At 50.2% G+C, this 24,405-nt stretch overlaps 1 protein-coding gene across 1 annotated transcript in view; it reads right to left on the bottom strand.

The window, feature by feature from the left end:
* Positions 1 to 24,405, bottom strand: part of LOC142262561 (protein kinase C alpha type-like) — a 270,331-nt gene that overhangs the window by 11,586 nt on the left and 234,340 nt on the right. The window contains 4 exon segments of the mRNA XM_075332179.1: positions 20,046 to 20,126; positions 23,013 to 23,151; positions 23,223 to 23,285; positions 23,456 to 23,547. Of these exon segments, the coding sequence (XP_075188294.1) occupies positions 20,046 to 20,126; positions 23,013 to 23,151; positions 23,223 to 23,285; positions 23,456 to 23,547 (375 nt within the window).

The raw sequence follows: 24,405 nt of genomic DNA, 5'->3' as shown, positions 1-24,405 counted from the left end.
ACTACAGAGGAGGACACTGTATACATATATATCTCTACACTACAGAGGAGGACACTGTATACATATATATCTCTACACTACAGAGGAGGACACTGTATACATATATATCCCTACACTACAGAGGAGGACACTGTATACATATATATCCCTACACTACAGAGGAGGACACTGTATACATATATATCCCTACACTACAGAGGAGGACACTGTGTACATATATATCCATACACTACAGAGGAGGACACTGTATACATATATATCTCTACACTACAGAGGAGGACACTGTGTACATATATATCCCTACACTACAGAGGAGGACACTGTATACATATATATCCCTACACTACAGAGGAGGACACTGTATACATATATATCCCTACACTACAGAGGAGGACACTGTATACATATATATCTCTACACTACAGAGGAGGACACTGAATACATATATATCCCTACACTACAGAGGAGGACACTGTATACATATATATCCCTACACTACAGAGGAGAACACTGTATACATATATATCCCTACACTACAGAGGAGGACACTGTATACATATATATCTCTACACTACAGAGGAGGACACTGTATACATATATATCTCTACACTACAGAGGAGGACACTGTGTACATATATATCCCTACACTACAGAGAAGGACACTGTATACATATATATCCCTACACTACAGAGGAGGACACTGTGTACATATATATCTCTACACTACAGAGGAGGACACTGTGTACATATATATCCCTACACTACAGAGGAGGACACTGTATACATATATATCTCTACACTACAGAGGACACTGTATACATATATATCTCTACACTACAGAGGAGGACACTGTATACATATATATCCCTACACTACAGAGGAGGACACTGTATACATATATATATCCCTACACTACAGAGGAGGACACTGTATACATATATATCTCTACACTACAGAGGAGGACACTGTAAACATATATATCCCTACACTACAGAGGAGGACACTGTATACATATATATCGCTACACTACAGAGGAGGACACTGTATACATATATATCCCTACACTACAGAGGAGGACACTGTATACATATATATCCCTACACTACAGAGGAGGACACTGTATACATATATATCCCTACACTACAGAGGAGGACACTGTATACATATATATCCCTACACTACAGAGGAGGACACTGTATACATATATATCCATACACTACAGAGGAGGACACTGTATACATATATATCCCTACACTACAGAGGACACTGTATACATATATATCTCTACACTACAGAGGAGGACACTGTATACATATATATCCCTACACTACAGAGGAGGACACTGTATACATCTGTAGTGTAGGGATATATATGTATACAGTGTCCTCCTCTGTAGTGTAGGGATATATATGTATACAGTGTCCTCCTCTGTAGTGTAGAGATATATATGTATACAGTGTCCTCTGTAGTGTAGGGATATATATGTATACAGTGTCCTCCTCTGTAGTGTATGGATATATATGTATACAGTGTCCTCCTCTGTAGTGTAGGGATATATATGTATACAGTGTCCTCCTCTGTAGTGTAGGGATGTATATGTATACAGTGTCCTCCTCTGTAGTGTAGGGATGTATATGTATACAGTGTCCTCCTCTGTAGTGTAGAGATATATATGTATACAGTGTCCTCCTCTGTAGTGTAGGGATATATATGTATACAGTGTCCTCCTCTGTAGTGTAGAGATATATATGTATACAGTGTCCTCCTCTGTAGTGTAGAGATATATATGTATACAGTGTCCTCCTCTGTAGTGTAGGGATATATATGTATACAGTGTCCTCCTCTGTAGTGTAGAGATATATATGTATACAGTGTCCTCCTCTGTAGTGTAGAGATATATATGTATACAGTGTCCTCCTCTGTAGTGTAGGGATATATATGTATACAGTGTCCTCCTCTGTAGTGTAGGGATGTATATGTATACAGTGTCCTCCTCTGTAGTGTAGGGATATATATGTATACAGTGTCCTCCTCTGTAGTGTAGAGATATATATGTATACAGTGTCCTCCTCTGTAGTGTAGAGATATATATGTATACAGTGTCCTCCTCTGTAGTGTAGAGATATATATGTATACAGTGTCCTCCTCTGTAGTGTAGGGATATATATGTATACAGTGTCCTCCTCTGTAGTGTAGAGATATATATGTATACACACTACAGAGGAGGACACTGTATACATATATATCCCTACACTACAGAGGAGGACACTGTATACATATATATCTCTACACTACAGAGGAGGACACTGTATACATATATATCCCTACACTACAGAGGAGGACACTGTATACATATATATCCCTACACTACAGAGGAGGACACTGTATACATATATATCTCTACACTACAGAGGAGGACACTGTATACATATATATCCCTACACTACAGAGGAGGACACTGTATACATATATATCCCTACACTACAGAGGAGAACACTGTATACATATATATCCCTACACTACAGAGGAGGACACTGTATACATATATATCCCTACACTACAGAGGAGAACACTGTATACATATATATCCCTACACTACAGAGGAGGACACTGTATACATATATATCCCTACACTACAGAGGAGGACACTGTATACATATATATCCATACACTACAGAGGAGGACACTGTATACATATATATCTCTACACTACAGAGGAGGACACTGTATACATATATATCTTTACACTACAGAGGAGGACACTGTATACATATATATCTCTACACTACAGAGGAGGACACTGTATACATATATATCTCTACACTACAGAGGAGGACACTGTATACATATATCTCTACACTACAGAGGAGGACACTGTATACATATATATCCCTACACTACAGAGGAGGACACTGAATACATATATATCCCTACACTACAGAGGAGGACACTGTATACATATATATCTCTACACTACAGAGGAGGACACTGTGTACATATATATCCCTACACTACAGAGGAGGACACTGTATACATATATATCCCTACACTACAGAGGAGGACACTGTATACATATATATCTCTACACTACAGAGGAGGACACTGTGTACATATATATCCCTACACTACAGAGGAGGACACTGTATACATATATATCCATACACTACAGAGGAGGACACTGTATACATATATATCCCTACACTACAGAGGAGGACACTGTATACATATATATCCCTACACTACAGAGGAGGACACTGTATACATATATATCTCTACACTACAGAGGAGGACACTGTATACATATATATCCCTACACTACAGAGGAGGACACTGTATACATATATATCCCTACACTACAGAGGAGGACACTGTATACATATATATCCCTACACTACAGAGGAGGACACTAGAGATATATATGTATACAGTGTCCTCCTCTGTAGTGTAGGGATATATATGTATACAGTGTCCTCCTCTGTAGTGTAGGGATATATATGTATACAGTGTCCTCCTCTGTAGTGTAGGGATATATATGTATACAGTGTCCTCCTCTGTAGTGTAGAGATATATATGTATACAGTGTCCTCCTCTGTAGTGTAGGGATATATATGTATACAGTGTCCTCCTCTGTAGTGTAGAGATATATATGTATACAGTGTCCTCCTCTGTAGTGTAGGGATATGTATACAGTGTCCTCCTCTGTAGTGTAGAGATATATATGTATACAGTGTCCTCCTCTGTAGTGTAGAGATATATATGTATACAGTGTCCTCCTCTGTAGTGTAGGGATATATATGTATACAGTGTCCTCCTCTGTAGTGTAGAGATATATATGTATACACACTACAGAGGAGGACACTGTATACATATATATCCCTACACTACAGAGGAGGACACTGTATACATATATATCTCTACACTACAGAGGAGGACACTGTATACATATATATCTCTACACTACAGAGGAGGACACTGTATACATATATATCTCTACACTACAGAGGAGGACACTGTGTACATATATATCTCTACACTACAGAGGAGGACACTGTATACATATATATCCCTACACTACAGAGGAGGACACTGTGTACATATATATCTCTACACTACAGAGGAGGACACTGTATACATATATATATCTCTACACTACAGAGGAGGACACTGTGTACATATATATCTCCACACTACAGAGGAGGACACTGTATACATATATATCCCTACACTACAGAGGAGGACACTGTATACATATATATCCCTACACTACAGAGGAGGACACTGTATACATATATATCCCTACACTACAGAGGAGGACACTGTATACATATATATCTCCACACTACAGAGGAGGACACTGTGTACATATATATCTCCACACTACAGAGGAGGACACTGTATACATATATATCCCTACACTACAGAGGAGGACACTGTATACATATATATCCCTACACTACAGAGGAGGACACTGTATACATATATATCTCTACACTACAGAGGAGGACACTGTATACATATATATCTCTACACTACAGAGGACACTGTATACATATATATCTCTACACTACAGAGGAGGACACTGTATACATATATATTCCTACACTACAGAGGACACTGTATACATATATATCCCTACACTACAGAGGAGGACACTGTATACATATATATCTCTACACTACAGAGGAGGACACTGTATACATATATATTCCTACACTACAGAGGAGGACACTGTATACATATATATCCCTACACTACAGAGGAGGACACTGTATACATATATATCTCTACACTACAGAGGACACTGTATACATATATATCTCTACACTACAGAGGAGGACACTGTATACATATATATCCCTACACTACAGAGGAGGACACTGTATACATATATATCTCTACACTACAGAGGAGGACACTGTATACATATATATCCCTACACTACAGAGGAGGACACTGTATACATATATATTCCTACACTACAGAGGAGGACACTGTATACATATATATTCCTACACTACAGAGGAGGACACTGTATACATATATATCCCTACACTACAGAGGAGGACACTGTATACATATATATTCCTACACTACAGAGGAGGACACTGTATACATATATATCCCTACACTACAGAGGAGGACACTGTATACATATATATCCCTACACTACAGAGGAGGACACTGTATACATATATATCCCTACACTACAGAGGAGGACACTGTATACATATATATCTCTACACTACAGAGGAGGACACTGTATACATATATATCCCTACACTACAGAGGAGGACACTGTATACATATATATCCCTACACTACAGAGGAGAACACTGTATACATATATATCCCTACACTACAGAGGAGAACACTGTATACATATATATCCCTACACTACAGAGGAGGACACTGTATACATATATATCCCTACACTACAGAGGAGGACACTGTATACATATATATCCATACACTACAGAGGAGGACACTGTATACATATATATCCCTACACTACAGAGGAGGACACTGAATACATATATATCCCTACACTACAGAGGAGGACACTGTATACATATATATCTCTACACTACAGAGGAGGACACTGTATACATATATATCTCTACACTACAGAGGAGGACACTGTATACATATATATCCCTACACTACAGAGGAGGACACTGTATACATATATATCCCTACACTACAGAGGAGGACACTGTATACATATATATCTCTACACTACAGAGGAGGACACTGTGTACATATATATCCCTACACTACAGAGGAGGACACTGTATACATATATATCTCTACACTACAGAGGAGGACACTGTATACATATATATCTCTACACTACAGAGGAGGACACTGTATACATATATATCTCTACACTACAGAGGAGGACACTGTATACATATATATCTCTACACTACAGAGGAGGACACTGTATACATATATATCCCTACACTACAGAGAAGGACACTGAATACATATATATCCCTACACTACAGAGGAGGACACTGTATACATATATATCCCTACACTACAGAGGAGGACACTGTATACATATATATCCCTACACTACAGAGGAGGACACTGTATACATATATATCTCCACACTACAGAGGAGGACACTGTGTACATATATATCTCCACACTACAGAGGAGGACACTGTATACATATATATCCCTACACTACAGAGGAGGACACTGTATACATATATATCCCTACACTACAGAGGAGAACACTGTATACATATATATCTCTACACTACAGAGGAGGACACTGTATACATATATATCTCTACACTACAGAGGAGGACACTGTATACATATATATCTCTACACTACAGAGGAGGACACTGTATACATATATATCCCTACACTACAGAGGAGGACACTGTATACATATATATCCCTACACTACAGAGGAGGACACTGTATACATATATATCCCTACACTACAGAGGAGGACACTGTGTACATATATATCCATACACTACAGAGGAGGACACTGTATACATATATATCTCTACACTACAGAGGAGGACACTGTGTACATATATATCCCTACACTACAGAGGAGGACACTGTATACATATATATCCCTACACTACAGAGGAGGACACTGTATACATATATATCTCTACACTACAGAGGAGGACACTGTATACATATATATCTCTACACTACAGAGGAGGACACTGTATACATATATATCCCTACACTACAGAGGAGGACACTGTATACATATATATCGCTACACTACAGAGGAGGACACTGTATACATATATATCCCTACACTACAGAGGAGGACACTGTATACATATATATCCCTACACTACAGAGGAGGACACTGTATACATATATATCCATACACTACAGAGGAGGACACTGTATACATATATATCCCTACACTACAGAGGACACTGTATACATATATATCTCTACACTACAGAGGAGGACACTGTATACATATATATCCCTACACTACAGAGGAGGACACTGTATACATCTGTAGTGTAGGGATATATATGTATACAGTGTCCTCCTCTGTAGTGTAGGGATATATATGTATACAGTGTCCTCCTCTGTAGTGTAGAGATATATATGTATACAGTGTCCTCTGTAGTGTAGGGATATATATGTATACAGTGTCCTCCTCTGTAGTGTATGGATATATATGTATACAGTGTCCTCCTCTGTAGTGTAGGGATATATATGTATACAGTGTCCTCCTCTGTAGTGTAGGGATATATATGTATACAGTGTCCTCCTCTGTAGTGTAGGGATGTATATGTATACAGTGTCCTCCTCTGTAGTGTAGGGATATATATGTATACAGTGTCCTCCTCTGTAGTGTAGAGATATATATGTATACAGTGTCCTCCTCTGTAGTGTAGGGATATATATGTATACAGTGTCCTCCTCTGTAGTGTAGAGATATATATGTATACAGTGTCCTCCTCTGTAGTGTAGAGATATATATGTATACAGTGTCCTCCTCTGTAGTGTAGGGATATATATGTATACAGTGTCCTCCTCTGTAGTGTAGGGATATATATGTATACAGTGTCCTCCTCTGTAGTGTAGAGATATATATGTATACAGTGTCCTCCTCTGTAGTGTAGGGATATATATGTATACAGTGTCCTCCTCTGTAGTGTAGGGATGTATATGTATACAGTGTCCTCCTCTGTAGTGTAGGGATATATATGTATACAGTGTCCTCCTCTGTAGTGTAGAGATATATATGTATACAGTGTCCTCCTCTGTAGTGTAGAGATATATATGTATACAGTGTCCTCCTCTGTAGTGTAGAGATATATATGTATACAGTGTCCTCCTCTGTAGTGTAGGGATATATATGTATACAGTGTCCTCCTCTGTAGTGTAGAGATATATATGTATACACACTACAGAGGAGGACACTGTATACATATATATCCCTACACTACAGAGGAGGACACTGTATACATATATATCCCTACACTACAGAGGAGGACACTGTATACATATATATCCCTACACTACAGAGGAGGACACTGTATACATATATATCCATACACTACAGAGGAGAACACTGTGTACATATATATCTCTACACTACAGAGGAGGACACTGTATACATATATATCCCTACACTACAGAGGAGGACACTGTATACATATATATCCCTACACTACAGAGGAGGACACTGTATACATATATATCCCTACACTACAGAGGAGGACACTGTATACATATATATCTCTACACTACAGAGGAGGACACTGTATACATATATATCTCTACACTACAGAGGAGGACACTGTATACATATATATCTCTACACTACAGAGGAGGACACTGTATACATATATATCCCTACACTACAGAGGAGGACACTGTATACATATATATCCCTACACTACAGAGGAGGACACTGTATACATATATATCTCTACACTACAGAGGAGGACACTGTGTACATATATATCCCTACACTACAGAGGAGGACACTGTATACATATATATCTCTACACTACAGAGGACACTGTATACATATATATCTCTACACTACAGAGGAGGACACTGTATACATATATATCCCTACACTACAGAGGAGGACACTGTATACATATATATCCCTACACTACAGAGGAGGACACTGTATACATATATATCCCTACACTACAGAGGAGGACACTGTATACATATATATCCATACACTACAGAGGAGAACACTGTGTACATATATATCTCTACACTACAGAGGAGGACACTGTATACATATATATCCCTACACTACAGAGGAGGACACTGTATACATATATATCCCTACACTACAGAGGAGGACACTGTATACATATATATCCCTACACTACAGAGGAGGACACTGTATACATATATATCTCTACACTACAGAGGAGGACACTGTATACATATATATCTCTACACTACAGAGGAGGACACTGTATACATATATATCCCTACACTACAGAGGAGGACACTGTATACATATATATCCCTACACTACAGAGGAGGACACTGTATACATATATATCTCTACACTACAGAGGAGGACACTGTGTACATATATATCCCTACACTACAGAGGAGGACACTGTATACATATATATCTCTACACTACAGAGGACACTGTATACATATATATCTCTACACTACAGAGGAGGACTGTGAGGCAAATCCCGGGATATGAAGATGAATTATGACTCCAGTCATAATCCCTCATCACTCCCTGGCAGTGCCCCCTCCCTTCTTTTCTCAGTGTTCCACTTACACCTCCATGGCCATGTCCTGTGATATGGAGATGAGGTGGTGTGGGAACAATGGACACAGGATGACTCCCTGCCGTCACCCTGTAACAAGAGTTGTATCTCATTAGCAAGGCTTGGAAATAGCCAGACAGAACGACTCCAGTAAAAAATGGTTCATATCTCGCAAGCCATATTTCCGATAAATATGGCAACCATAAAAATGGTGTCTCCGCATGTGGACGATGCCGGCACCCCCTTTTTATGGGAGCAGGACATTGGGAAATGCCCCAGGCGTGATATCAGCCAATGGGGAACTGGCAGACAGGTCATGAGTCCCCTCGTTCTGTAGCTAAATTCATAACTGTCACAATGAGAGCGTCGGCGTCCGCCTACGACGCTCCCAGGCAAAGTTATGGCCCATATTCCATGTTGGGATATTGTCCATAACTCAAGCCAGGGGTGGAGCAGTGCTCCCTCTGAGGTCACGAAGGTAGGAGGGGACCTGGATGTGCCCAGGTTGATAACCCTACTTCGGCCATTTTCCAGTGTTCTTCTGCTCGGGGGCCTGGTTGGGAAAGACCTGTGAGGGAGCTCCTGGAAACCTGGTCTACAGCGCCCCCCTGTGGCCAGACGCACAAGGTAACTGATCAAATTGCATACCTGTTTGTAACCCATGCTTTATCTGTAACTGTACTCTGACATATGTATATTCTGTAGATTCCCTATTGTATATATTGTAGTTTCTAGTGTGCTTTAGGCTGATTAAATTATATAATTAATCTTGGGCTGTTCTGTTATCTCGATCTTGAATCCCACGTCTGTGTGTTCGGCTAATAGTTACCGTGAAGCGGTTGGTGGCAGCGAGTTTGTGCCAAGGATTATTGTGGGGAGGCCAGTGAGATTCGGGGAGATTTTATATATTCCGCCCGCGGAGGTCGGGGGAATATATACCCTACTCTCACCGGGGACCCTTCAATAATCGGCATAAGTAGTATAGCGGCCTCCTTGCTTATTGTCGGGCAATTCCATAATTGGCCTGACTATAAGAGGGGCGCTAGAGAGCGCGTCACGTGCTCTGTCTGTCGGTCGGGAGGTATGAAGTAGGGGTGACCCCCACTTGTTACCCCCCGATTGTGACGTACTGGTAGCCAGCGCGGGGGATTTCTGAGTGACCCCCCCGGTGGTTTGTGACATATTGGTGGCATAGCGGTGGGATCGAGATAATAGTGTGTGTGAGTGTGAGACCCATACTCCCAGACACTAAAGACTGCCTGCAGCAGCTGTGGCTGCTGGGGTCTTCAGACCAGCTCAACACTAGAGTGTCAGAGTGCAGATACTGTAAGGTGTGTGGAGGCATCAGGTGTCAGTTCTGTGTCAGTGACCAAAAGTCTGCAAGAATGGCTGATGGCACCAGGAGCAGAGCTATGCAACTGGCCAATGCTAAGGCAGGAGCCGAAGAGAGGGAGGACGGTGCTGTGGACAGCAATGAGGAGGTTGCCCACGAGTCCTCCAGGAGCTCGACGCCAGAAAACCGTTCTGCCGAGGACATTGCGCAACCTGGCACTGCTGGACAAGATGAGGAGGAGCTCACCCAAGGTTCCTCAACGAGCCAGATGCCAGCCCTCCGCTCTGAAAGGGACAGTGAATCGCCTAGCTCTGCAGCGTGCCGCAGATCACCACGTGCCATTCCACCGAGCCTGGGAGGCTCGGATAGCCTTCTTCAAATGGCTATGGCCCTTCTCCAGGCTGGAGACCAGAAGGGCTACAAGGAACTCCTGGCAGAGCGCAGGGCAGAGCGGCAGGCAGCGCGTGACGCTGAGGCTGCGGAGCGGCACGCAGAGCGTGAGGCTGCGGAGCGAGAGCGGCAGGCAGCGCGTGAAGAGCGAGAGCGACAGGCAGACCGTGACTACCAGCTGCAGCTAGCTCAGCTCCGGCCCTCATCAGCCACATGTGACCTTCGAGACACCAAACTTCCAAAGGTCCGTGTTGAGGACTTCCCAGTGCTGGAGAAGGATGGAGACTTGGACTCTTTCTTGACTGCTTTTGAACGGACTTGCTTGCAGCACCATCTGGACAAGGACCAGTGGGCCAAATACCTGACCCCCCGTTTAAGGGGTAAGGCCCTGGATGTCCTTGGGGACTTGCCTGCTGAGGCAGATCAGGGCTACGACACCATCAAGCGGGCCCTGATCCAACAGTACAACCTCACTCCAGAGTCCTACCGCAAGAAGTTCCGGAGCCTACAGAAGGGACCAAAGGACTCCTGGGCTGACCACCGGCGGGCACTTGCCCGAGCTGCCGACCACTCGACCCAAGGCCTGCAGCTTTCCACCGGACCGGAGATCCTGGACTTGTTCATCACGGAGCAACTCTTGTGGAACTGCCCTGAGGATCTCCGCCAGTTCATCCGAGACCAGAAGCCAAAGGGGTCCACGGCTACAGCTGCCCTTGCCGATGACTACACCAACAACCGGGCCCCTGAGGCCAGGAGAGCGGCCACCAGCAGCACCTGGAGAGGGGGTAAGATGAATTCTGCGACTGCCCCACCTGCCCCTAGACTGCAGGGGGTGTCCCCCTCAACTCCCCTCTCCAGGCCCGTGGCAGAACCAAGACGGTGCCACCAGTGCAACCTACCTGGACACTTCAAGGCCATGTGCCCTCAGCGTCCCAAGGCCCCGGCTCCGTCCCCGTCCCAAGGGCCGCCCAAGGTGTATTGTGTGGGTGGGGGTGGTGGTAGGTCCCTGGACAGCTTCCAACCTGTCACCGTCGGCCGGTCTGTGACCATAGGACTGCGAGACAGCGCCTCGGAGGTGACTCTGGTGCGGCCTGAGATGGTGTCCCCCCAAGACTTGATCCCTGGAAAAACCCTCGCTGTCTCCGGGATTGGAGGCATTGACCCGGCGCTGCCTGTTGCTGACATTTATGTGGACTGGGGCGCAGGGCGAGGGGTGAGGGAGGTGGGGGTAACTGATCGGATCCCTGCAAACGTGCTACTTGGGACAGATTTGGGGCAGATAACCTCCCAGTTTGGGCCCCAACCAAGGGCTGAACCTTCAGCCCGTACTGACATGCCTCCGGACAATGTTAATGTGTTATCTATGAATGATGTAAGGGAGGAGGGAGTGAACTCTGATATTTCTGCTTGCATAGACACCATAGACACACACACAGCTGCAGCTGTGACAGGAGGGGAGGGGGTCAGAGAAAGGTGTGACAATGCCTCTACAAGTAATCAGCCTGTGAGCTGGGATCTGTTGCCCTCTGCAGGGATAAGCAGAGAGCAGGGTGCTGCAGGGGGAGGACCAGTGTGTGGGGTGGGGGCTACCACAGCAAATGTGGGGTCCCCAGAGATTTCACAGCGGGGTTCTGTTGCTGCAGGGGGGGAACAGGCAGGTGAGATTGGGGCCGGTCCAGGAGCGGAAGTGCTCCCAGGTAAGATCTCGGTGCATGGTTCCCCCACAACCGGGGTGTCAGGAAGCCAGGTAGGTCTGCCTGAACCGGCGACTTGGTCAGGAACGGAGGAGGAGCAGGCACGACCCACGGTCGCAGCGGCTGTGGCCGCTGTCACCCGCAGTGGGAGTGCTGGAAGCCAAGGGGCCTCCCGGAGGTCCGATAGCTCTTCCCCTTCTGACCAAGTGGCAGCCGAGTCAGGGGGAGGCCAGGACACAGGTCCCGGGGTACTGACTGAAGATGTGACAGTCTCGTCGATTCTGGCCACATCTAGTCAGGGGTTTCAGGCAGCGTTAGAAGCTGACGACAGCCTGAAAGCTCTTAAGGAGCAGGCGGCACAGCCTCCCTCGGACTCGGACCCGGAGCGAGTGGTCTGGGACCAAGGACGGCTGTACCGGGCCACGGTCCAGCAGGGTTCACCGGAGGCGTGGCCCAGGGACCGACAGTTGGTGGTACCCTATCCGTTCCGGACGGAGTTGTTGCGGATCGCACATGAGATTCCGATGGCCGGACACCTAGGGATCGCTAAGACCAAGGCCAGGTTAAACCAGCATTTCTACTGGCCAAAAATGGGGGCCGATGTGGCTGCCTACTGCCGTTCGTGTGAAACCTGTCAGAGAGTGGGGAAGGCGGGGCCACGCCCCAAAGCCCCACTGGTATCTCTGCCAATCATCGATGAGCCTTTCAGGAGGGTGGCTGTGGATCTGGTCGGCCCGCTGGCCATCCCCAGCAGCTCCGGGAAACGCTTCATACTGACGGTAGTGGACTATGCCACCCGGTACCCAGAAGCAGTGGCCTTGTCGTCCATTCGGGCTGACAAGGTGGCCACCGCATTGCTGGAGATTTTCTCCCGAGTGGGTTTTCCCCAGGAAATGCTCACTGACCGGGGGACCCAATTCATGTCCCAGCTGATGGAGGCCCTCTGTAAGCAAGTCCAGGTGCGACATCTGGTGGCCAGCCCGTACCATCCACAGACTAATGGCCTGTGCGAGCGGTTCAATGGCACCTTAAAGCAGATGCTTAAGATGTTGGTCGACTCCCATGGGCGTGACTGGGAGCGGTATCTCCCACACCTGTTATTTGCTTACCGGGAGGTTCCACAGGCCTCAACAGGATTCTCACCGTTTGAGCTCCTGTACGGGCGACGTGTGCGGGGCCCCCTGGCTCTGGTGAAAGAGGCTTGGGAAGGGGATTTGGCCACCCCTGGAGTGTCGGTTATCGAGTATGTCATGCGCTTCCGGGACAAAATGCAGGCCTTGACGCAACTGGTACACGACAATATGGCTCAAGCCCAGGCCGATCAGAAGCGTTGGTACGACCAGAACGCTTGTGAGAGGACCTACCAAGTGGGTCAAAAGGTGTGGGTACTGGTCCCCGTACCACAGGACAAGCTTCAGGCAGCCTGGGAAGGCCCATACCTCGTGTACCAGCAGCTCAACCCTGTAACGTACCTGGTCACCCTGGACCCTGCCCGTGGAAGGTGGAAGCCCTTCCATGTATACATGATGAAGGCACATCATGAGCGGGAGGCATGTGCGCTCCCCGTGTGCAACCTGCCCGAGGAGGGAGAAGCGGAAACCCTCTTGGATATGCTAGCCCAGGTTAGGGCAGGCGGATCCATTGAGGATGTGGAGGTTGGCCACCAGCTCTTGGAGGACCAACGGTCCCAGCTGTGGGCCACCCTACACCCCTTCCGGGGGTTGTTTACCAACCAGCCCGGAAGGACTGACTTGGCTGTCCATCACGTGGACACTGGGGATCATCCCCCGATCCGGCGTTCAGCATATCGGGTCTCCCTGGAGGTGCAGCAACACATGCGCCAGGAGATTGACGAGATGCTGAAGCTGGGGGTGATCCAGGCATCCAACAGCGCTTGGGCCTCGCCTGTAGTCCTCGTCCCTAAGAAGGACCGAACCACTCGGTTCTGCGTGGACTACAGGGGGCTCAATGCGGTCACGGTCGCCGATGCGTACCCAATGCCACGCATCGATGACCTGCTCGATCAGTTGGCCGGGGCTCAGTACCTGACCATCATGGATCTGAGCCGGGGATATTGGCAGATCCCCCTGACTCGCAAGGCCAGGGAACGCTCTGCCTTTATTACCCCATTTGGACTGTACGAGTCCACGGTGATGCCATTCGGGATGAGGAATGCCCCTGCCACTTTCCAGCGGATGGTCAACACCCTGCTCAAGGGACTTGAAGGGTACGCGGCCGCGTACCTGGATGACATTGCCGTCTTCAGTCCCACCTGGGAGGACCACCTAGAGCATCTAGCACAGGTGCTCAGGCGGATCCACCGGGCAGGTTTGACCATCAAGCCGGGAAAGTGTCAGCTGGCCATGAGCGAGGTCCAGTACCTCGGTCACCGGGTAGGTGGGAGAACACTGAAGCCCGAGCCTGAGAAAGTGGAGGCCATCGCATCCTGGCCCACCCCCAGGACCAAGAAGCAGGTGATGTCCTTCTTGGGGACCGCTGGGTACTATAGGAGGTTTGTTCCATGCTATAGTAGCCTGGCAAAGCCCTTGACGGACCTCACCAAGAAGAAGCTGCCCTCTGCAGTCGATTGGACAATGGACTGCGAGACAGCCTTCCGGGCCCTAAAGGACGCCCTGTCCAGCCCGCCCGTGCTACAGGCAGCCGACTTCACGCGGCCGTTTGTAGTACAGACCGACGCCAGTGACTTCGGCCTCGGTGCGGTGCTCAGCCAGGTGGACTCTGCGAGCCAAGAGCACCCAGTCTTGTACCTGAGCAGGAAGCTGTTACCAAGGGAAGTTGCCTATTCCACGATGGAAAAGGAGTGCCTGGCCATAGTGTGGGCCCTGCAGCGTCTGCAACCCTATCTATACGGGCGCCACTTCATCGTGGAGACGGACCACAATCCCCTCAGCTGGTTGCACACCGTCTCTGGGACGAATGGGCGATTGTTGCGATGGAGCCTTGCGCTCCAGCAATACAACTTCACCATTCGCCACAAAAGGGGCCGTGACCACGGTAACGCAGACGGGCTGTCCCGACAAGGAGAGGTCGCGGACGGGCGCACGGGGGAACACCGGAGTGTGCTGCCCCCTAGCGCCCTCAAAAGGGGGGAGGTGTGAGGCAAATCCCGGGATATGAAGATGAATTATGACTCCAGTCATAGTCCCTCATCACTCCCTGGCAGTGCCCCCTCCCTTCTTGTTCTCAGTGTTCCACTTACACCTCCATGGCCATGTCCTGTGATATGGAAATTAGGTGGTGTGGGAACAATGGACACAGGATGACTCCCTGCCGTCACCCTGTAACAAGAGCTGTATCTCATTAGCAAGGCTATGGAAATAGCCAGACAGAACGACTCCAGTAAAAAATGGTTCATATCTCGCAAGCCATATTTCCGATAAATATGGCAACCATAAAAATGGTGTCTCCGCATGTGGACGATGCCGGCACCCCCTTTTTATGGGAGCAGGACATTGGGAAATGCCCCAGGCGTGATATCAGCCAATGGGGAACTGGCAGACAGGTCATGAGTCCCCTCGTTCTGTAGCTAAATTCATAACTGTCACAATGAGAGCATTGGCGTCCGCCTACGACGCTCCCAGGCAAAGTTATGGCCCATATTCCATGTTGTGGATTGTCCATAACTCAAGCCAGGGGTGGAGCAGTGCTCCCTGTGAGGTCACGAAGGTAGGAGGGGACCTGGATCTGCCCAGGTTGATAACCCTACTTCGGCCATTTTCCAGTGGTCTTCTGCTCGGGGGCCTGGTTGGGAAAGACCTGTGTGGGAGTTCCTGGAAACCTGGTCTACAGCGCCCCCCTGTGGCCAGACGCAACAAGGTAACTGCTGGAACTGTGTATGCCTGTTTGTAACCCATGCTTTGATTGTAACTGTACTCTGACATATGTATATTCTGTAGATCCCCTATTGTATATATTGTAGTTTCTAGTGTGGCTTTAGGCTGATTAAATTATATAATTAATCTTGGGCTGTTCTGTTATCTCGATCTTGAATCCCACGTCTGTGTGTTCGGCTAATAGTTACCGTGAAGCGGTTGGTGGCAGCGAGTTTGTGCCAAGGATTATTGTGGGGAGGCCAGTGAGATTCGGGGAGATTTTATATATTCCGCCCGCGGAGGTCGGGGGAATATATACCCTACTCTCACCGGGGACCCTTCAATAATCGGCATAAGTAGTATAGCGGCCTCCTTGCTTATTGTCGGGCAATTCCATAATTGGCCTGACTATAAGAGGGGCGCTCGAGAGCGCGTCACGTGCTCTGTCTGTCGGTCGGGAGGTATAAAGGAGGGGTGACCCCCACTTGTTACCCCCCGATTGTGACGTACTGGTAGCCAGCGCGGGGGATTTCTGAGTGACCCCCCCGGTGCATATATATCTCTACACTACAGAGGAGGACACTGTATACATATATATCTCTACACTACAGAGGAGGACACTGTATACATATATATCCCTACACTACAGAGGAGGACACTGTATACATATATATCCCTACACTACAGAGGAGGACACTGTATACATATATATCTCTACACTACAGAGGAGGACACTGTATACATATATATCTCTACACTACAGAGGAGGACACTGTGTACATATATATCCCTACACTACAGAGGAGGACACTGTATACATATATATCTCTACACTACAGAGGACACTGTATACATATATATCTCTACACTACAGAGGAGGACACTGTATACATATATATCCCTACACTACAGAGGAGGACACTGTATACATATATATCCCTACACTACAGAGGAGGACACTGTATACATATATATCTCTACAATACAGAGGAGGACACTGTATACATATATATCCCTACACTACAGAGGAGGACACTGTATACATATATATCTCTACACTACAGAGGAGGACACTGTGTACATATATATCCCTACACTACAGAGGAGGACACTGTATACATATATATCTCTACACTACAGAGGAGGACACTGTATACATATATATCCCTACACTACAGAGGAGGACACTGTATACATATATATCTCTACACTACAGAGGAGGACACTGTATACATATATATCCCTACACTACAGAGGAGGACACTGTATACATATATATCCCTACACTACAGAGGAGGACACTGTGTACATATATATCCCTACACTACAGAGGAGGACACTGTATACATATATATCTCTACACTACAGAGGAGGACACTGTGTACATATATATATCCCTACACTACAGAGGAGGACACTGTATACATATATATATCCCTACACTACAGAGGAGGACACTGTATACATATATATCTCTACACTACAGAGGAGGACACCGTATACATATATATCTCTACACTACAGAGGAGGACACTGTATACATATATATCTCTACACTACAGAGGAGGACACTGTGTACATATATATCTCTACACTACAGAGGAGGACACTGTATACATATATATCTCTACACTACAGAGGAGGACACTGTGTACATATATATCCCTACACTACAGAGGAGGACACTGTATACATATATATCTCTACACTACAGAGGAGGACACTGTATACATATATATCTCTACACTACAGAGGAGGACACTGTATACATATATATCTCTACACTACAGAGGAGGACACTGTATACATATATATCCCTACACTACAGAGGAGGACACCGTATACATATATATCTCTACACTACAGAGGAGGACACTGTATACATATATATCTCTACACTACAGAGGAGGACACTGTATACATATATATCCCTACACTACAGAGGAGGACACTGTATACATATATATCCCTACACTACAGAGGAGGACACCGTATACATATATATCCCTACACTACAGAGGAGGACACCGTATACATATATATCTCTACACTACAGAGGAGGACACCGTATACATATATATCCCTACACTACAGAGGAGGACACCGTATACATATATATCTCTACACTACAGAGGAGGACACTGTGTACATATATATCTCTACACTACAGAGGAGGACACTGTATACATATATATCTCTACACTACAGAGGAGGACACTGTATACATATATATCTCTACACTACAGAGGAGGACACTGTATACATATATATCCCTACACTACAGAGGAGGACACTGTATACATATATATCTCTACACTACAGAGGAGGACACTGTGTACATATATATCCCTACACTACAGAGGAGGACACTGTATACATATATATCCCTACACTACAGAGGAGGACACTGTATACATATATATCCCTACACTACAGAGGAGGACACTGTATACATATATATCGCTACACTACAGAGGAGGACACTGTATACATATATATCTCTACACTACAGAGGAGGACACTGTATACATATATATCCCTACACTACAGAGGAGGACACTGTATACATATATATCCCTACACTACAGAGGAGGACACTGTATACATATAAATCCCTACACTACAGAGGAGGACACTGTATACATATATATCTCTACACTACAGAGGAGGACACTGTATACATATATATCTCTACACTACAGAGGAGGACACTGTATACATATATATCTCTACACTACAGAGGAGGACACTGTATACATATATATCTCTACACTACAGAGGAGGACACTGTATACATATATATCTCTACACTACAGAGGAGGACACTGTATACATATATATCTCTACACTACAGAGGAGGACACTGTATACATATATATCTCTACACTACAGAGGAGGACACCGCATACATATATATCCCTACACTACAGAGGAGGACACCGTATACATATATATCCCTACACTACAGAGGAGGACACTGTATACAGTATTCGGGGGGACGCCCGCCTCTCCTCAGTATTCGGGGGACACCCGTCTCTCCTCAGTATTCGGGGGGACGCCCGCCTCTCCTCAGTATTCGGGGGGACACCCGCCTCTCCTCAGTATTCGGGGGGACACCCGCCTCTCCTCAGTATTCGGGGGGACGCCCGCCTCTCCTCAGTATTCGGGGGGACGCCCGCCTCTCCTCAGTATTCGGGGGGACGCCCGCCTCTCCTCAGTATTCGGGGGACGCCCGCCTCTCCTCAGTATTCGGGGGACGCCCGCCTCTCCTCAGTATTCGGGGGACGCCCGCCTCTCCTCAGTATTCGGGGGACGCCCGCCTCTCCTCAGTATTCGGGGGCCGCCCGCCTCTCCTCAGTATTCGGGGGGACGCCCGCCTCTCCTCAGTATTCGGGGGACGCCCGCCTCTCCTCAGTATTCGGGGGGACGCCCGCCTCTCCTCAGTATTCGGGGGACGCCCGCCTCTCCTCAGTATTCGGGGGCCGCCCGCCTCTCCTCCGTATTCGGGGGATTCGCCCGCACTCACCTGCCCCGCCAGCATCTCGTACAGCAGCACGCCGTAAGCCCACCAGTCCACCGACTTCCCGTACGGCTGATAGGCAATAATCTGTGGAGGAGAGAGAGGTCAGTGTACAGCGCTCACTGGCTGATAACAGGGAGTAGTAGACTGTAGCCACCCCCCGACATACAGTGCTGCCCCTGATATTGGGATGATTTAGGGTTGGGGTCGGACAGGCGCTGGTTCTGGACCCTTCAGCTGTGGTCTCCCTGTATACAGGTATTTTCACGGTGAAACATCTGAGGAGCCGCAGCCCCCTCCCCCACAGCAGGCGACGGCGGAGGAAGAGGCAGGTGAGAGGGGTGTGCGAGGGCGAGAATCATCCTCCTGTGCCCAATATAGAAGTCACGAGACCCGCGCCCCCCCCAACACATGCCAGAAGCCAGGGACCCAAAATAAGTACTCTCAGGAGGCCCGGACCCCAATAATCAGAGCTCCAGACCTTTGGTGCTGGAGGAGCCGCAGGGGACCACTTGTGCCCTGGACCTTACCCGAATCCCGAACCCTCCCCATGCCCCAGACCCTCCCTGAGCCCCTGAACCCTCCACCTCCTGCAAACCCTCCCTGCACCCCAGAACCTCCCTACATCCTTCTTGCGCCCCCGGACCCTCCCTGCACCCCAGAACTTCCCTGCATCCCAGATCCTCCCCACGCCCCAGACCCTCCCGGCGCCCCGGACCCTCCCCGCATCCCAGATTCTCCCGGCGCCCCGGACCCTCCCAGCACCCCTTGACCCTCCCCGCATCCCAGATTCTCCCTGCGCCCCGGACCCTCCCGGACCCTCCCAGCACCTCGGACCCTCCCCGCATCCCAGATTCTCCCTGCGCCCCGGACCCTCCCGGACCCTCCCAGCACCTCGGACCCTCCCTGCGCCCCGGACCCTCCCGGCGCCCCGGACCCTCCCGGCGCCCCGGACCCTCCCGGCGCCCCGGACCCTCCCGGCGCCCCGGACCCTCCCGGCGCCCCGGACCCTCCCAGCACCCCGGACCCTCCCAGCACCCCGGACCCTCCCAGTACCCCGGACCCTCCCCGCATCCCAGATTCTCCCTGCGCCCCGGACCCTCCTGGCACCCCGCACACTTCTGGCACTCCGTACCCTTCCCGTGCCCTGGACAACCCCACTCACTGGACCCTTCTGGTGCTCCGGACCCTCCCCATGCACCGGACCCTCCTTGCACTGCAGACCCTCCTGGCATCCCACACCCTCCCAATTCACTGGACCTTCCCCATTCACTGGACCCTTCTCGCGCACCGGACCCTTTTGGAACTGTGGATCCTCCCGCCATCCCACACCCTCCCCATGCACCGGACCCTCTTTGCACTGCAGACCCTCCTTGCACTGCAGACCCTCCCCGAGCCCTGGACCCTCCCTGCACTGCAGACCCTCCCCGCGCCCCGGACCCTCCTTGCACTGCAGACCCTCCCCGAGCCCTGGACCCTCCTTGCACTGCAGACCCTCCCCGAGCCCTGGACCCTCCTTGCACTGCAGACCCTCCCCGCGCCCCGGACCCTCCTTGCACTGCAGACCCTCCCCGAGCCCTGGACCCTCCTTGCACTGCAGACCCTCCCCGCGCCCTGGACCCTCCTTGCACTGCAGACCCTCCCCGAGCCCTGGACCCTCCTTGCACTGCAGACCCTCCCCGAGCCCTGGACCCTCCTTGCACTGCAGACCCTCCCCGCGCCCCGGACCCTCCTTGCACTGCAGACCCTCCCTGCGCCCCGGACCCTCCTTGCACTGCAGACCCTCCCCGCGCCCCGGACCCTCCTTGCACTGCAGACCCTCCCCGAGCCCTGGACCCTCCTTGCACTGCAGACCCTCCCCGCGCCCTGGACTCTCCTTGCACTGCAGACCCTCCCCACGCCCTGGACCCTCCTTGCACTGCAGACCCTCCCCGCACTGCAGACACTCCCTGTGCCCCGGACCCTCCTTGCACTGCAGACCCTCCCCGCGCCCTCGACCCTCCTTGCACTGCAGACCCTCCCTGAGCCCTGGACCCTCCTTGCACTGCAGACACTCCCTGTGCCCCGGACCCACCTTGCACTGCAGACCCTCCCTGAGCCCTGGACCCCCTTGCACTGCAGACCCTCCTTGCACTGCAGACCCTCCCCGCGCCCTGGACCCCCTTGCACTGCAGACCCTCCCCGCGCCCCGGACCCTTCTTGCACTGCAGACCCTCCCCGCGCCCCGGACCCTCCTTGCACTGCAGACCCTCCCCGCGCCCTGGACCCCCCTTGCACTGCAGACCCTCCTTGCACTGCAGGCACTCCCCGCGCCCTGGACCCCCCTTGCACTGCAGACCCTCCCCGTGCCCCGGACCCTCCTTGCACTGCAGACCCTCCCCGCGCCCTGGACCCCCCTTGCACTGCAGACCCTCCTTGCACTGCAGGCACTCCCCGCGCCCTGGACCCTCCTTGCACTGCAGAAACTCCCCGCGCCCCGGACCCTCCTTGCACTGCAGACCCTCCCCGCGCCCCGGACCCCCCACAGTCCGCACCCTTTTGCTGCCCGCTGTGAGTTCTCGCCGGGTGGTTTTTATGGCGGATTATTACGGGTCCGCGCCGCTCATTCTCACTCTCGCCATTAAGCAGCCACTGCCTGATGAGGCCTTAGTAGCGCTCTGGATGCGGCCTGCAGTGTAAAGCATGGCGGCCATCACTCTTATGGATTAGATACATTGTATCCTCATTCACCAGACCACACGGGGAGGAGATGAGAAATGGACCCAGGATGAGACCTGACGACCAACCCTCCATTCTTTACACTGCAGGCTGCCCCCACAGGACTGTGCAGGGGACAGATCCCACCCAGCGGGGACCACCGCCACCTCACCGCGGAGGGATCCATCACATTCACAGCTGGCGGCCATGATCTGCTGAAGTCCTCTGTGCTGCTGGGCACCCTGCTCCTTCACTCTGTGCTCCCAGGAGACGTACCTCGGGGGCGATGTAGTCGGGGGTCCCGCAGAAGGTGCGGGTGGTCACCCCGTCCACCATGTGCTCCTTACACATCCCGAAGTCTGCGATCTTTATGTGTCCCTCCGAGTCCAGCATCACATTGTCCAACTTCAGGTCTCTGTGAGAGGGAGTCACAAGGGTTAAATGGAGGCAAGGCCGGCGCCTCGGGGGTCCGCGGGGGGCTCTCACCTGTACACGATGCCTTTCTTGTGCAAGAAGAAGAGGCCGTCTGAGATCTCAGCCGCGTAGAACCTGGCGGGAGAGAGATCATGTGATCAGGGGCGCGGGGCACCTCCGGGGGCCACAACATGGGGCAGACTGCAGCGGTGAGGGGGTCATGTCGCACTCCATGAGGGGCAGAGGGGGTCGTGCCGCGAGGGGGGGTGGCAGTGTTGCGGGGGGAGGGGGGGGGGGCGACTTACACGGCCTGCGGCTCCTTGAACTTCCCCACTTGCTGGATGTGATACATCAGGTCTCCTCCATTCACGTACTCCATGACGAAGTACAGCCGGTCCTAGGACAGAGCGGAGAGTGTGAGACCGCGGCGCTGACCCCGAATTACACCCACCGCCCGCCCCCGAGGTCATCATCACCTGCCCTATCACCTGACCCTGCACCACACCCACCACCCGCGAGGTCATCACCACACCCACCGCCCGCCCCCGAGGTCATCACCACCCGCCCCATCACCTGACCCCGCACCACACCCACCGCCCGCCCCCGAGGTCATCACCACCCGCCACATCACCTGGCCCCGGACCACACCCACCACCCGCGAGGTCATCACCACACCCACCGCCCGCCCCCGAGGTCATCACCACCCGCCCCATCACCTGACCCCGCACCACACCCACCGCCCGCGAGGTCATCACCCTCCCCATCACCTGGCCCCAAACCACACCCACCGCCCGCCCCTGAGGTTATCACCACCCGCCCCATCACCTGACCCCGCACCACACCCACCGCCCGCCCCCGAGGTCATCACCACCCGCCACATCACCTGGCCCCGGACCACACCCACCGCCCGCCCCCGAGGTCATCACCACCCGCCACATCACCTGGCCCCGGACCACACCCACCGCCCGCCCCCGAGGTCATCACCACCCGCCACATCACCTGGCCCCGGACCACACCCACCGCCCGCCCCCGAGGTCACCACCCGCCACATCACCTGGCCCCGGACCACACCCACCGCCCGCCCCCGAGGTCATCACCACCCGCCCCATCACCTGACCCCGCACCATACCCACCGCCCGCGAGGTCATCACCCTCCCCATCACCTGGCCCCAAACCACACCCACCGCCCGCGAGGTTATCACCACCCGCACCCCTTCACCTGACGTCGCACCACACCCACCGCCCGCGAGGTCAT

The sequence above is a fragment of the Anomaloglossus baeobatrachus genome, unplaced genomic scaffold, assembly GCF_048569485.1.
Source record: "Anomaloglossus baeobatrachus isolate aAnoBae1 unplaced genomic scaffold, aAnoBae1.hap1 Scaffold_248, whole genome shotgun sequence".
NCBI lineage: Eukaryota > Metazoa > Chordata > Amphibia > Anura > Aromobatidae > Anomaloglossus > Anomaloglossus baeobatrachus.
This window is presented reverse-complemented; position numbering and strand designations above follow the sequence as displayed.